The 17,055-nt window shown below is 35.6% G+C and overlaps 1 protein-coding gene across 4 annotated transcripts in view; it reads right to left on the reverse strand.

The window, feature by feature from the left end:
* Positions 1 to 17,055, reverse strand: part of LOC138696083 (uncharacterized) — a 233,227-nt gene that overhangs the window by 68,895 nt on the left and 147,277 nt on the right. For all 4 annotated transcript variants that reach the window (XM_069820611.1, XM_069820612.1, XM_069820610.1 and 1 more), the window contains exon 7: positions 3,491 to 3,644. In XM_069820611.1, coding sequence (XP_069676712.1) covers positions 3,491 to 3,644 — 154 coding nt within the window. The remainder of the gene's footprint in view (positions 1 to 3,490; positions 3,645 to 17,055) is intronic.

Genomic DNA, 17,055 nt, shown 5'->3' on the forward strand with positions numbered 1-17,055 from the left:
TATGTGTACAAGTTGCAGTGTCCAGTCGATCAGTCCTAGTGAAATGGAGGAACACGAGAGCGGAATAAGCAGACCTGATTTTCGAATACGGATGAGACAATGGGAACAGTAGACAAGCTCACAGATTGTATCGGGGCAAGTAGCTACGTAGGAGACATCCGGCCCATACCATTTTTCCATGACTGTTCCAAAGGTTAAGGGAAGGAGGGCACGTGTTGCCAAATTACAATTCCATTTCCACACAACTATTTTTGCTTATAACTTTCGACTCAGTCATTTCCGGACCATGGTTCCTGATCTCAAATTGACACATATGCCCTTCGCCATCATCCCTGAAAGTTTGTAACACCACCTCGGAAACACCCTGTATATATATATATATATATATATATATATATATATATATATAGGCTATACCAGACTGTATTGATGTGCTTTTTAGTTCAGCAATAACAAGCATATTTTTTTTAAAAGCAATGAATCTAATCTAGTCTGAAAGGTACCTACCCTTAAAAAAAACCGCTTGTTAAAATAATAAAACTATATTATAAAACATTTGCCAAGGATTCTATTTTCTCTGGCATATGAGTAGGCCTATATTTTAGCCTCCTCTTCACCCAGCCGGTGTCAAAGACGACGCTTTCCTTTGAATAGATAAGATAAGACTTTGTTTATTGATTAGGCCTCCTCAGATGTCGCTCAAATCACCAGGAGCTCACCTACCAATGATGCTTTAACATTTTTAATTCACGTGCCGATATCAACTCCACGTGGAATATAAAATAACATTGTCTTATCTCGAGTTGATTTACGACGACAAACACAGGTTAATAATGTTAATTTCAATTTTAATTAAAAGTCATCTTGTAATTAAAATTTATTCACTGTGAATGGTGGTGGTATAAATCAATGTATTATAAAAATAATAATTGTAAATAAGAAAATCTTTACAAAGAGAATATGACGAATACTGCTTGACACCACATGTGCAAAAACGATATATCCAGCACAAAGTCTTCCGCTTGGTCATCAATTGAACGATTTTATTGCACACAGATTCTTGCTCTCTCTTCAGTAATGAACTGATAGAGTGGCCAGGGAACAGATCTTTCCTCCAAAACTCGAAATTTTGCTTCAAGATGTTTCAGGGAAGGGTTTAAGCTAGAAAATAAATAATTGTCGCAAAAATGCACAAATGAAAAATTATATTTGTGCAAATTACGAAAATCTTGTGCAATATTATAAGCTAAATTATTATACAGAAAGATAAAATTAATAATGTATGCAGGAACAAAAAGTTATGTAATATTCAAAGGAAATTTATATAATTATGTTCGTACAGATTTCTGCCTAATAACTAACTATGATAAAAAATGCGAGCACTTTAAATGTCGAAGCTTATATGCTAGACGTCATGATCTTGATTACATATTCTTATGTAAGGTCCTTAAAGGTGGCATTGTCAATCTTTCTTAGACAGCGTCAGCCTTCGTATTCCTATGAAGGACGTGAGACATCAAAAACTCTTCTATTTTATAAATTACGAATCTTTCTCACCGGTCTCCAGATGTATTAAAAATGCTAACATACATGTAGGCAATTTCGATCCATTCAATGTAGCCTATAGAAGTATTGGAACATGACAATGTCTTTGCTGTTTGCATAATCTTTCTACACAAATTGGTAATACTTTTGTAAGAATCAACTCCTTTCCATAAAATATAATAGTTTTAATTCTTGTAAATTAATCACTGTAATCTATGTTCTTCGTTTTGTTGTTATCTCAATTATTAAATATGTACCATAGTTGTTCATTTTATTGTATTAATTGTATCACAGTGCTGGACTTTTATTGGGCTATTGCTGTTGTCCAGTACATAAATATCAATAAATTAAATAAATAAATAATATATAAATAAATAAATGAATAAATAAATCACTCCAAAGAGAAAAATGTATTCATTCTAAAATCGGGAAGAATTTTTTACTCCGCACCAACTTCATTTAATTTCATCGGGACACTTGGACATATAGACGTTACCCAGTACAATTCCGAAAAAAAATTCGGAAAATATCAATCCTGTATTTGAATCAGAGATTGCAGAAACAGCACATGTCACTATTTGTGGCAAAATGAGTTTATTCGAGTTTCATGGACTGTTGATATGGGGCTACCATTTCATGCAGAAACCACATACGTCAGTATAGCCGTCTCACATTTGGAGACCTGTGAAATTCTGGAAGCGCGCAGAAACAACTCATGTTAAAGACATATGCCGGCACATTGGTTCCGAATCCAGGAGCAGACATCTACGACACAAGGATACAAAAATTGATCCCACTGAATGACAAATGTCTCAATTCTGGTGGGGAATATGTTGAAAAATAACTCAACAATTGCTGTGTCTGTTCCAATAAAACTTTCCATGAAATTTTGTTCTCTTTCTGTAAACGGCCCCAACGAAACTCATTTTTTACGACCTTCATAATTGTGCTCGAGTGGCCAAAATTTGTGTAAGCACTTCTTTTGCCATTATTAAAATGATGGAAGAAGAAAATATTAATTTTTTATCTGCCCATGAGAATGGTTGCTTGTAAGCACAAAGGAGAATACCATATTTGCCTTCTTTATTGGCATATCCAGACAAAATCGTGCCAATTCAAAGAGAGAAGCTTGACGATATACACAAATTAATGCGTTACATACAACATGAATATCAAGAATTTTACAATAATATTCTTCAGTGGCCTATTGTGGAAAAATAAGTTCATTTATATGTTGAACTTATGTATTCAGTACAGAGTAGGCCTATGCATATATTATGTCCCTAATTTGACAAATAAACTTTAATTGATCTGAAATTATTATACTACAATTTTGATTCCTTGCAGAAACAGCACATGTCAAGCTAATATACATCATTTTATTTCATTAACAATTCATTAGATTTCAATAAATTTGGTATAAAACGACACATCTATTAGGTTTCTGTCTGAAGAAGTCAGTACTATAACAAATGATGTGGTCTACCACCAGTAATACCGTTCTTTGTGTCTACTGAAAAATTTAGTTTTCATGACATATACTGTTTCTGCAATCCCCGATTCATTGGTGCCGACGGGGATTTCAATACGGGTCTCCTTAAAAAAAAAGCTGACGCTCTAGCCATACGTCAAATGGTAAACTTTTGTGAAGACGACATACCTACATACTTGTATAATAAGTGTAGGAAAAAATAATATGCCCTGTATCGAATAGTCCACCTCGAGGTTCGAAGCTTGGACTTGTTAAATATAAAGCCAACCTGTCATTGTTCGATACAGTTGATCGGTCTCAAGTGTGCATAGTGAACGCTCTTAACCTTGGTCTAGGGCAGGAAGTGCATTTCCTCTTTAAATTGTTTTAAGTGTACTATAAAAAAATGCTAGTAACGGAACTCGAAATGGCAAATGCTAAAATAAATAACATACCAGGCCGTTGCCAACTTACCATGCTGAATGTTCGGCTTCATCTCTGTCTTGATGACGCCGGCGAGCGATCCCACGGACCCGGCAGGAGACCCCTGACCACCTTGGCCCGGGTTTTTCGGTTTCCTTTTTCGTGTCTGAATTCCTTCTTTCTTCATGCTGAGTGGGCGATTCACCTGCAGAAGAAAAACTATTAGTTAGTCGTCCACATTTTAATATTATACTAATTATTATTAGCTTGTTGTTAGTTTTAGAATAGAGCTGTGAAATATTCTTCCTCTTCTTCATAAATGGAGACGAAAATCGTTGTTCCTTTTCTGGAATGTAAGCATGAAAATTTGTCTTTTTTTTAATAAAGATTGGAAAATTGTTTTTTTTTTTTTCTGGAAGTTTCTCCTTTCTAAAACATATATCGGAATAGTTTATCTTTTTCTGGAACATTGGCGAATAAAGACGTCTTTGTGAATAGACACGACAGGAAAAGTTGGCCTAGTTTTGAGTAGAGACGGGCAAAATTGTTCTTTTCCTGATGTATAGTTGAGAAAAGTTTCCCCTTTTCTCGCGTAAAGACGGAAAAATTCTTTTTCTTCAATAGAAGTGGGAAAAGTTGTTCCTTTTATAGAATAGAATTGGTAAATTGTTTTTTTTTTAATAGATTCTTAAGGTTGGTATTTTCCGGAGTAGCTATGGAGAAATTTGTTATTTTTCTGGAATAGACATGAGATTTTTTTTTTTTTTTGCAATAGACCTGGGAACACTTTTTTTCTCTTGGGTAGGGACGCGCACTTCTATTCGTTTTCTGGAATTAAAATTGAAAAATTTGGTCGCTTTCTTGAACAGAGATTAAGAAAGTTGTTGGTCATCTGGAATGCAGATTGAAAAGGTTGTTCGTTTTCTGAAATACAAAATGGAAAAGTAGTTCTTATTTTTTTAAATTGATATTAGAAAAATTGTTTGTTTTTTTGGAATAGAGATTGTTTTAAAACAAATGGGGAGAAGTAGTACATTTTTTGGAATAAAAATAGGAAGAAGTTATCCTGTTTCTAACAATGAGATTCAGAAAGTTGATATGTTCTTAAAAATTCGTTTTTCTTGGGGTAGAGACAGGAAAATGTTCTTTTCCTGAAACGGAGACCAGGGGCGTCTCGTCCTTTGGGGCTTTCGGGGTCAGGCCAGCATGAAAATTTATGTAATATTTTATTTCAGATATTTACGAACAACTCTCAAATATAGAGGAAGTTTCGTTCTTTTTATAGTCACGATTTGGACTTCATCTGCGCGGAGGAGATGCTATAGTCTTCTGTTGTGGAAGCGACAGATGAATTCCAGCCCGTAGATGCTAGATCCCCAATACAGACATAACGAGAAGAGTATGACGTAGTTCCTGGTTCGGGGTAGCGCTCAGTCCACGGAGATAGTAGATCCTATAACACAGATGTAGCGAGTGAAGGCGCCAGGAGAGGGATGACTGTTGGGGCTCATTCAGTTCTGTCGCGGCTGCGTTCGTATCGCGGTAAAATAGTGTAATGCAAGTAAAGGTAATGTAATTTTATGAGCAATAATGAAATGACTTTTTAGTTTTATATGATAAACTATATTTCAAATAGCCCCGGACAAATTCTAGGCCACGAGACGCCATTGCGTGAAAGCTCTTTGTTTTCTGGAGTAGAGCTGGGAAAAGTTATTACTCTTCTAGAATGCAAACTGGAAAAGCGGCTCGTTTTCAGAAATTATTCTATTTCAATTCACATGAAATGCCGGGTAGTGAATAACAATTTGACAAATGAACAGAGAGCTGTAACTTTGACACGGGTACGTTGTCATCTGGGCAGGGTGGGAATTAACGGGGGGATGGGGGATTTCCCCCTGTTGGAAAGTTATCCCCCTCTCATAAATTCATATTAACATCCCTTCCAGGGATAATTTCTATCCCCCTCACAAAATATAATTGTTTTAATACGAGTAAACTTTATAAAATATAAAGTAAGCAAAGAAAATAATACTGATGTATTATCATCACCGGCAAGCTGACAACAATCAATAACTTAAGAATTAAACATATTATCTTAAGTCTGCTCATGGATATAATTATTATGATCAAGATGCAAGACAAGAAACTCAGTGCGACCAAGCGTTGAGCCGTATGGAATGAGGTTGGGGTCGCCTCTGTCGCTCTGTTGTCATCAGTTTGGGTGTATTAAGATAAGAGAAGTAATGCAATACTTAAATACGTTTAGTTCGGAGAAATACCGATACGATTGAACGTTTGTACTATTCAGCACGCCGCACAGTGAACTTAACCTAGGCTATTGTATGCATGATGATGAATTTGGTATATGTGGATTAATTATGGCGAAATGAATCCGAGGTTCAATACCAACGAGGTATTCTCTAGCTTAGGATTCTGTCCTCTCTCATCAGAAATCTTAATTCACACCCTGCCCGGGAAGAAGTTCTTCGGGAGGCTGTATTAACGCACTGTTGCAAATCAATTGTACTCACAATTCGTGGGAAAAAAGCTAGCCTCACAATACTCTAATGCAAGTTCTGAACTAGGAAATACTTGCTATACTGTACATTGTTTAATATAACATATCGATTTTAAGATTTAAAAATGATCTGATGAACACAAATTCGAAAATAATTTGAATAAAAATGATTAAATATATATACAGAGAAAGTGTTACAAATAAGAAATAGGGATACACATATGAAATAGTGTGATATAGACCTGAGACTTGTTGTATTCTAATGGAAGTTTTCCAAATTACTACACACTGATAGTCTGATACTCTCGCGGAGATGTCTTAGTTTGCAGTTAGCAGCTGAACTGTTGAAACGTTTATCATTATTGCGTTTTCGAGAAAAGTAAACATTTTGGCGGTAGATTCTTTTCTTGAATATACATTATTATTCCTCAAAGTTACAAATATTAAGGATATATATTATTAAAAAGAAATAATCTACGTTTATAGTAACGTATGTTTAATTGATTTCTTTTTAAAATTATTATATGTTTTAAGGTTATGACTTACATCAGTGTGTCACAATATGAAAAACTAGTATTATTAATATTCCATCTTTATACTCTGGTTTTCTGTTTCGTTACTACTGTTGGCACATGTAGGAGGAGGGAAAACCTCACCTTCCAACAAGCTTATGAAACAGTGGAATGAAAAGGCAATTCCAGAAGCCATAAAACAAGTTCGAGAAAAGACATGAGAGAGGATTCATCTGTATTCAGTATTGCGGTTGGGAAAACACCTTCTAATGAAGATGCTCAATGCTTGTTCTATATCTTTCTTAATTCGAAATTTTCTCGGGCTTCCAGCCAGGTCATAAGTTGGTGATCCACCGACGTTTCGAGGATGTTCATCTTCCTCATCTTCAGGGTTTCATTTAACCCTGAAGTTGAGGATTTAACCCTGAAGTTGAGGAAGATGAACATCCTCGAAACGTCGGTGGATCACCAACTTATGACCTGGCTGGAAGCCAGAGAAAATTTCGAATTATCACGTCGCCAGGAAAGCTTCAGTAGTTATTTATATCTTTCTTGTTAGTAGAGGCCATTTTGACTTTGAAATTTTGTTAATCTTTTAACTTGTTAACACTATTCCATATTTTACCTCCATTTTTATGAAAAAAAAAATGTGTTAGATTTTGAGGAAATTATTTTCTCAAACATTTTATAACATCTTACGAACTTCTAAGTCTGGTGTTGGCCTACCATTCACAGGAACGATCAGCAATAAACTGGGCAATGCTATACGTACAGTATTCAAAACATGTAGGTTAAAAAAAAAACAGAATGGTATTCCATATTTGTAACACTTCCTCTAACAATGTTATGTCCTAAACATAACCTAAAACCTCTACTTTATTTCCTCCACATTTAACAAGACTTATGAAATTCTTTTTCATTTAACGTGATACACTAGGACACTGCTGCAACGGAAGGGATGGGAATGAAACTAAATTTCATAAACAAGCAAGGAATGATTATGCAAATCTAGTCTTTCAGGTAAAGCACCCTGTAAAGCAGATTTGAATAAATTCAAGGGAAAAATTGTTCGGGGTCGGGTATCGATCCCGGGACCTCTGGTTGAACATACCAGCGCTCTACCAACTGAGCTACCCGGGAACTCCATCCGACACCGTCTCAACTTTTCCCTTTATATCCACACAACTCGCGTGGGCTGACGAAACGCCAAGAGAACGGACTTCATTTATTAAAACAATACAGAAACGGGGACACACTTCATTTCTTAGAAACACTACAGAAAACAAATATCATTAATTTGTTAGAAACATTACAGAAACAAGAATGGACTTTGTTTATTGACACCTATAGAAAAAATAAGTAGACTGTTACTGAGTGAATACATCAATAATATTCTACCATGTAAAGATTTTTATACATACAGAGTGTAATGAGTGTCCTTACAATTTCCTTTATAATTGAAATATTTAACTAATTATTAAAGTTTACAATATTAGACGTTTGACAACGTTGCTGGTTAGGCAGGAGGGGGTTTACAAGTACACAGTACAGTTCAAGCGGGTACAGACATATAATCCGTCTGACGAAACATTGCAGTTTTCAGATGAGGGCGCTCGTGTGTCGTGAATGCGATCCGCTCAGTCTCGATGCGTGGCGAGTCAGCTGGAGAAATGTTGGTACAGTCTGACAATAAAAACATCAACAGCTGTTATGGACATAAATACAATTACTAATACCATAATTGAATTTACTTTTTCTGTCATGTACGGTATATACACGTACCTTATTCCAGAAGTAGCTGTATGCCCGAGGCAGAGGTCTCAATTTTATCTGCACTATCAGTTGAACTGCCTTCGTCTGCTGTATCTGTGCTGCTACCTGGCCTATCATAATCCATCTCATCTTCATCACACTCTTCATCACTACTCACAATGCCTATGTTTATTACTATCCTTTCAACTTCCTCTTCCATTAACGCGTCACGACGTCAATATTCGTCCTCGATATGATTAATAGGTTGGCAGCATTTTATCCAGTCTTCTTTGCTGATTTTACTTACTGATTGTGCGGTCATTTGTTTGAAAACTGGCAGGGAAATGGAACCAACATTTTTAGATGCTATGTTTTGTTTAACCAAATTCCAAACAAGTTTTTTTTAATTTATTTATTTAGGTCGCAGTGGTAGGGTGGTAGTCGGAGTACAGTAAACCCATGTTCTTTTAAAATCCTGTCCACTGTGTATACAGCTTGCGGCTTATTTTGTCTAACTATTTTTATTAATTCTCGTTTGGTTAATTCTGAGTCTGTAGTGAGATTTTGATTTTTTAACCATGAAATTATGTCCGATTTTCTACAGGCCATTGTTGGTACTTTATTTTCTCGTACTGTGTGATATCTGGCACAGCAATGCACTCAGATGGCAGATTTGGTATGAGACGTTCCTTTAACAATGTATTATAATTTTCGCCGTTCATTTCATCATGATAATCTGCAGATTGAGATTTGGAGTCGTATACCAACTCGGTCCCTTCGATGAATCCCATTTCACAACAATAGCCCTTTGCTCAACACTTTGGTTTACTTGCACACCTTGCACTTCATCATGCTGCCAACACATTTTTTACAGTATAATGAGTACGGACCCATTTTTCATCTGTATAAACAATTGGCTTCTTTGCCCCTTTTCGTTTTGTTTTAGCATTCTCAGGCATGCTGCACTACGTGCAACAATTCCGACCGCTCCATTAAAACATGTCGCATGTTTTTGCATTTCTTAAATTTGTATCCCATAGATTTCAGCAGCCTCCAGAATGCATCTTTTCCCCCATTAAACTGTATCTTTTCCTTAACAACATTCAGAAGCTTGCGTAGGGTCGTAATTTCTTTTCTCTTCTCATAAAACTCCAAAAAAGTTCTGCGGATGACACATTTTTCAAAATCATCAAGTACAAGTTTCTTTCGATGTGGGCGGCTTTTACCAGGAGTTGAAAATTGTCCTCCAATACCCTTTGCTTCCTCATCTTCTTAGCTATAATATGTCATGTCTTTCACTCTTCCCCACCGCCTTTGCTGTTCTTTTCACAGCGTTCGTTAATGGAATGATAAGACCTTTCTTTTTCTCTTCTTTATAAAATTTTACCACATTGTATATAATCTTTCTGCTTTGCGTGTGTAAGACTTCGCGTGACGAGTGTCTCGGCGGAGTTTCCATTCGCTCTTGTGTACACACACACTTCTAATACCGACTAGCAGACTGAACGAACTGAACTGAGGCATTTCTTTACTGCAGCGCTGTGCATAGTGCGTCAGAACAGGGTGACGTAATGCAGTATCGATCGCATGTTTATGTTCAAGCTTACTCTACCTGCCGTCTGCAATGATTCTTCAGACGGGTTATACCGGTACAGATGCTCTGTTCTAATACAAGAGCGGACCATGACAATACTGTTGTTTACATAAAACGAGCAGCAAATACAAACTTTCAATGTCATTAATAGAACATTATGGTAAATTTACATTTTATGTAACAATATTGCTCCATTTTTATTGAATGTCTAAGAAATAAACAATAATGGTTTTCTGCACAAAATCACAAGAACTTTTTTCTAATACAAGATTTTAATCTCTCCCGCTTCCGTAAAGCAGTATCATATTTGAACAAATTTCTGGTTGTGTGATTTTCGAAACGGGGTAAGAGACTTATAGTTTCTAAAAATCGTTGAGAAACTGCTACAAAAGTTTGCCTATTAGGTAACCTTCTTTGAGGAAAACGTTGACGGTACATCCTTCTTGTCTCACTTGAATTACGACGACTTTCTCCATAAATTAATAACATACGATATTCCTAAACTGTGAATGACATTCTAAGTTGTTTATTGAATACCCTGTACTGAACTGTCATCCGCTCGGCAGTAGAGCTATGGACAGGGAGCTTGAACTCAGCTGATTCGTATTTACGTCTGTGCAGAGTACTGCCTGCTGAACACGTTGCCACGTCTCTCACACCAGAATATTAACAAATTTAAGCATGCATTTTTATTTAATTTCACGAAAGCATAAGAGAACACACATATATTTATTTAAACTAATAGTACCTCTTTGCTAGATAATTATCTACTGATGTAATTGTTTTCGTAATTTTACTAACGATATAAGCAGTATAACGCAAATAAAATAAGCAAAGAATTTTTTTTTCTGGGAAAACTATAAAGTTTTAACGCAATGTTGTATGGAAATTTTTTGATACTGTAGACCGTCCCCGATGGCTGTGAAAAGGAACGCACTTACACCCCTTACACTCTGTATACGAGCTTCATTTTTTACCCCATTATGCGAACAGTATTGTCCCGAGACCATGTATGTGCGAATATTTATATACCCATATCAACTGAAATACAGGCCCAGTTTCGTTACAGGAAAGCTTTTTGTATTGTAGATACAATATCTCCCATTTAAGAACGCGACAAGATAGACTCTGTACTACGCGAGATATCTTAACTTATCCACTGTTGTGATATTGTATGTTATCCGGTGGCAGTGAAATGAGTGATTATGGCTGTTCCGGAGTTAAGATTCCAAATCTCTTTTCGCTCGCATTACCGGGTCGATAGCCTATCTATCTTTTGGATATGATATGTGAGCTTGATAGTAAAACCTCCCCACGAGATATATTTCGAATAATGCAGCGATTATATTCTTTTATCTGATACATTTACTACTACGTGGTGATAATTACAACGATAGTATTCGAATTTGGAATGTTTTGGTAAGATTATTACGTAATAGAGATTATTCAATCCTTCAGGTCATAGTTAACGCGCCGTATCGTCTAGACTGAATGAGATTCATACTCAGATATAGAAGCTATTTTTCATTGAGATAATTGTAGGAAATCAGGATCATAAAGCGAGATGTGGTGATAAAGGAAATCTAAACAATAATAGCAGGCCTAAGTAAATAATACAAACAATAAATATCGGTAATAAACAAATTGTGACTGTTTGCATGAAGACGGCCATATCTAGCAAAACGTGACAACGCCTCGTATGTCTTATTAGCAGCAATATAAAGGATGGCAACTACTCGACTCAACAAAAAGGAGTGATAGCACAATTTAATTTTATCAGCTCAAGCTGCGTTGCAAATCTTCGGGTAGCTCCTCGGTATTAAAAAGAAAAAAACATGAAAAATTGGCGTTTAATGACAAATGCTCTAGGCTTCCAAGACGATTCGTCCACAGCAGTACGTCCATCTGACAATTTGTCCACTATCTCACGTCCACAGCTACTTTGCCCAAAGAAATTAGTCCAGCAAACATTTCGTCCACTAAAAAAACTTGTCCATTAATATTTCGGTCAAGAATTATTGTGTCTATAATTTTTTCCCAATTGTTCTTTGTCCACTAGTTTCTGTGCCAACTAAATATTTTGTCCTAGAATATTTTATTCATTTTTGGGTAACAAGTACATCCAATATGAAAAAAAATGTAGTTCATTGGTTCAGTCAGCGTATAGATAATTATACAGTATGGACACTTCTATTCCAAATTATCTTCGTTTCCGGTTCAACTACTTATCCTCCAATCACAATCTAAACACCAGGTCACAGGAGAGCCAAATCGTAGCAATTCCTGCCCATAGAACATCCCATTATTCATCCTCTTTTACTGTTCAGTCCCCCGTGAATGGAATTCTCTACCTCAGAAGATTAGGGGCTGCCAGACAATAACCACTTTCAAGAAAAGGCTGAACGATTTCTTACGGGCGCAGTCAAATTGAACTTATAATTGTGATCGAGTTTAATAATTTAATTTAATTTAGGTATGACTATTATTATTATTATTATTATTATTATTATTATTATTATTATTATTATTATTATTATTATTATTATTATTAAAACACACATGTAAGGTCAATTAAACAGTGTTCATGGGTTAGATAATAAACATACAATATATATATATATATATATATATATATATATATATATATATATATATATTGTATGTTTATTATTATTATTACTTCGCGTCGGTACCTTTGATGTAACAGGACTGATTTCAATGATCTTCAAACAAGTTTGGGCGTGAGATTCTGCTTTCTCCCAGGAGTTGGCACTGACATCACACCAGATAGCAGTCGACACAGCGGAAATATAACACATACAATCAATACATCTAAGTACATTATGTACTCAAATAAAATAAATTGGATCGATGAAATAATAAATCCGTCTTTAACTGTAATGTCTAGACATTAGAGTTCCTTTATAATGAGAGTTGAGACGTTGACCTCCATCAACAATTAAAATATGTAATGATTTGATAGCGCTGAAAAAAAAAGTCCTATGAGAAGTAAAACCATATACCTATATTATATTGTATACAAATATTAAACGAATTTGATACATAATTTTATAATATAATTTATTATATATAAAATATAAAGAATTATTTTACAACTAGTTTGTCACTGAGAAATAAGGAAAAGCTGTTAATTTGAATTTATTTGAAGCAAAGCGTTACTGGATTATGCAGTAAGGTAGACGATGTTTGGATCCTGTGTCTCAACTCTATTCTCAATTATTATCTTAGTGTGCTCGATTACACTAACCTCTAGCGCTTGAAAGTGGCACTAAATGCCGGCGCACAGAGAAACAAAACACAGGAAAATTCGCTCAGTGTCCATTCTTTGTAATCCCTATTCGCTGGTTCATAGCTTGTCAGTATGTTTTTTCATCAATAATCTTCCACATATGTAATAGTGAAAACTTTACAACTAATTCAACAGTTCAAACTATAAATACGCGTCAAAAATGACTTTCATACTCCATCGGCAAGAGTATCGTGTTATCAAAAAGGAGTGCGTTATATGGGAGTAAACATTTTTATAGCCTCCCTATGGATATAAAAAATTTAACTCATAACAGAAGATTATTTAGGGCCAAATTAAAGAAGTACCTATTTTCTCACACCTTCTATTTTGTAGGTGAATACATGACATTCAACAAAGCTTCATGAATACTGTGTTGTATTAAGTATTGATAAAACTTTGGTTGTACTAATAGACTATATTACAAAACTCTTCTGTATATATTTAAATTGAACTGTGACTGTAATTAAGACTTTATAGGAAAGAGTGGATGAAGAAATAATGATGCTGAAACTGAACAGGAAGAGGAAAATGAATTGTTTGGGTCACTGGCTTAGAAGAAACTGCCTACTGAAGGATGCACTGGAAGGACTGTTCCAAATCAATTTTACTATTTTTATTATTCTGCAGAGCTGTTTTAAGCTCTTGAAATTCAAAGCTTCATGAAACAATTTGAAATAGCTTCATACCAATCTTATGGAGAGGAATATTTATAATCTTCTTCGATTCATATATGCAGACAAGAACTGGAACACAATGAAACACAGATTTCTGTCTTATAAAAAGTTGGACTTAGAACAATCTGGTTCTCAGCCATCGATATATATTTTACTTTTTCACTATTACATAAAACTGTGACATATGTCGATTTTTTATTTTATTAGGTTTTTTACGATGCTTTATCAACATCTTGGATTAATTAGCGTCTGAATGAGATGAAGGTGGTAATGCCGGTGAAATGAGTCCGAGGTCCAGCACCGAAAGTCACCTAGCATTTGCTCATATTGGATTGAGGGAAAACCCCGGAAAAACCTCAGCCAAGTAACTTGCCCCGACCGGGAATCGAACCCGGGCCACCTGGTTTCGCGGCCAGACACGCTAACTGTTATTCCACAGGTGTGGACACATATGTCGAAATTACATGGAATGACAAAAGTCAAATCCTAAAGACGGTGAACAGTCTAATAAGCAAGGGGAAGAGGAAGAAAAAGAAGAGCTAACGATTTAATGATTTGTGGCATGAAATTAGATGCATGTGTACCCGACTGTCTGGTGTAATGGGATACGTTTCAAAAGCATAACCCTGGGTATTTGAATAGTGGAGGAAGTGACGTAGGGAGTAGTTCTGTTGTCTTTGTGAAGGGTGTCACCGCTTACTTCCTTCCTTCCGTAGAATCTGTCGCAAATTCCAAGTCCAAGGTGCAATGCGTTGAACTCATTTAACCTTTTTATGGCAGGCAGAGAAAATAAAAAGAGAAAACAATATATCCTGAACGGTGACGTCACCACTTTTCCTCTTCTCTTTTCTTTTATGACAAGTCTCTCCAAGGAATCGCCCATTTCCGCCATAAACTTTCAAGACCAAGAACGGCGCACGTTCTCTCCTCTTAATGGGTAAATAGGTAATAGCACACCGAGTTCGTGTTGTAACATTCGCTTCCTTTCCGTCTTGGAAACCACAGAACTGCTTGACAAACTTCCGTCTGGCTGTCCTACACACGTCCAACTATTTTTCGACTCACCAAAAGAATCTGAGTTCCATAAAAGTCATCATCATCATCATCATCAACAACAACAACAACAACATCGTCATTATCATAATCATCATTGTAATAATTTACGTTCAAGATCTGAAATTCTTGGTTCGCTTCTTCTTCACTTCCGTGAAGATTTGAACAGCACCAAGACACAACTTGGCGAACTCCAGTTTTTATTCGCCTCCAGTCAGATAATGAATTTTCAACTTTAATTGATATTTCAGTGTTATTAAATAAAAAACACGTTAATTTAGGTACTGAGGGGGAAATCTAAAACCAGGCTTAATTGCATTTTAAATTTCACCCCCCACCCCCAACCGCCCTAATTTGAAATTTCAAATGGTACTCCTATTATATGAAAGATCATTCAATTGTTTATACACCTCATTCATTTGTTTTCGCATCTTTTGTTTTCTATAGTTGTCTGGCAACCTGGATTGTTGTTGTTGTTGTTGTTGTTGTTGTTGTTGGTTAGAGCTGAAGAGAATAAAGCTACAAAAACTTATTGAGCATTTCATGTAACAGTTGTGTTTGTGTATTAAATTATTTTAAAATAGTGTATACCCTTCAAGAGAGAACATAAATCATTCTCATTGATTAAGTTTAGGAAATTACACGAAATAAGTTGTGTTTTCATCCTACAATCAACTGATAATAACAAAAATACAGGTTGCCAGGTGAGGATGGAAAACATAAGATGCGAAAACAAATGAATGAGATGTATAAACAATTGAATGCTCTTTTACATTAAAGTGGGGGAGGCTGGGGGTGGAGATGGAATCTGAAATGCAATTAAGTCTGGTTACAAATTTCCCTCTCAATATCTAAATTGCCGTGTTTTTTGTTTAAATTGAATCCAGTTTAAATAATTATTTATTGAGACTTGAAAGTTTTGAAATGAAAGCCCTGTAACATATTATTGTTTCGGAATATGTATTATATGTCTTTCTCGTGTTAAATTTTACTGTACCTAGTTAACATGTTTCGGCCTGTTATTGGCCTTCTTCAGAACTGGTTGTTGCTGATCTTGGCGTCTTTTGTTTTGTTTCCTATCGGGGTATGTTTGTGTAGTGTAATGTGAAGTCAAAGAGTGTGTGTGTTCTGAAATTTAGTTTTGTGTTGAGAATTTTGTTTGGATGTGTTTTTGTGTGTTTGCATATTTCGTATTGTTCTAGTGTGTTTAGATTCTGGCTTTTTGTTTGGATGTTACACTACACATTACACTACACAAACACACCCTCACAGGAAACAAAACAAAAGGCGCCAAGACCAGCAACAACCAGTTCTGAAGAGGGCCAATAACAGGCCGAAACATGTTAACTAGGTACAGTAAAGTTTAACACGAGAAAGACATAATACATATTCCGAAGTGATATAGTGTTAAAAGTTGTGTAATCAAGATGTATTATTGTTGTTTAGTCAAGTGTCTGAAGACATGTCTGAACCTTACAAGTGATACGAACAAGACACCACTTGCGAGGCAAACAAGGTCAGGAAATAATGGGGTAGGGTGGCCAGTTCCTTTTCCCATCCATTGCATACAACGCCGATTAACTGCATATTACACTAATCAGATTTCAGATGCATACAAACAATACTAAATATACTAAATATGGGTATAGGCCTATATTGGAAATTATTTGTTGTGAAATGTTATCATGTGCTAGAATTTAAATTAATTCATTTCTGTTAACTTTGTCGAATGCCTTTCTATAATTCACAAAAACTATATGAGTTTTCATGTTCAATTGCCTGTGTTTCTTTACCAGAATCATAGCCATCACAACAGGATCGTTCCTTGCAGAAACCGATCTGCTCTTCATTAATTTTGTACGAATAGTATTATTAAGTTTGACCATATAAAATAGTGCTTTCCTCTGCAGGTCTCTTTTACCTAAGTAATAAATACATAGTTTGTAGCTTAACGTTTATTATCTTATTGTAAGTTGTGTTATTGTTTCTGCTGCACCTTGTGATTAGCAGAAACGTAGAATATCGTATTACTAATCAAGCCTAGTGGCGTGGTATTGCATGAATTTGAAGAGCGTACTTGTGTGTTGACGTAGACAATGGCTGACATCCTCTATCAAGTCGTCACACCTCCTTGTAGATACCGTGCAAGTAGATCATGCGAAATTATCCTTCATTCGTTAATGTGATCAATGTCTGTCGGATA

Source organism: Periplaneta americana, chromosome 3, assembly GCF_040183065.1.
Source record: "Periplaneta americana isolate PAMFEO1 chromosome 3, P.americana_PAMFEO1_priV1, whole genome shotgun sequence".
NCBI classification, from domain to species: domain Eukaryota; kingdom Metazoa; phylum Arthropoda; class Insecta; order Blattodea; family Blattidae; genus Periplaneta; species Periplaneta americana.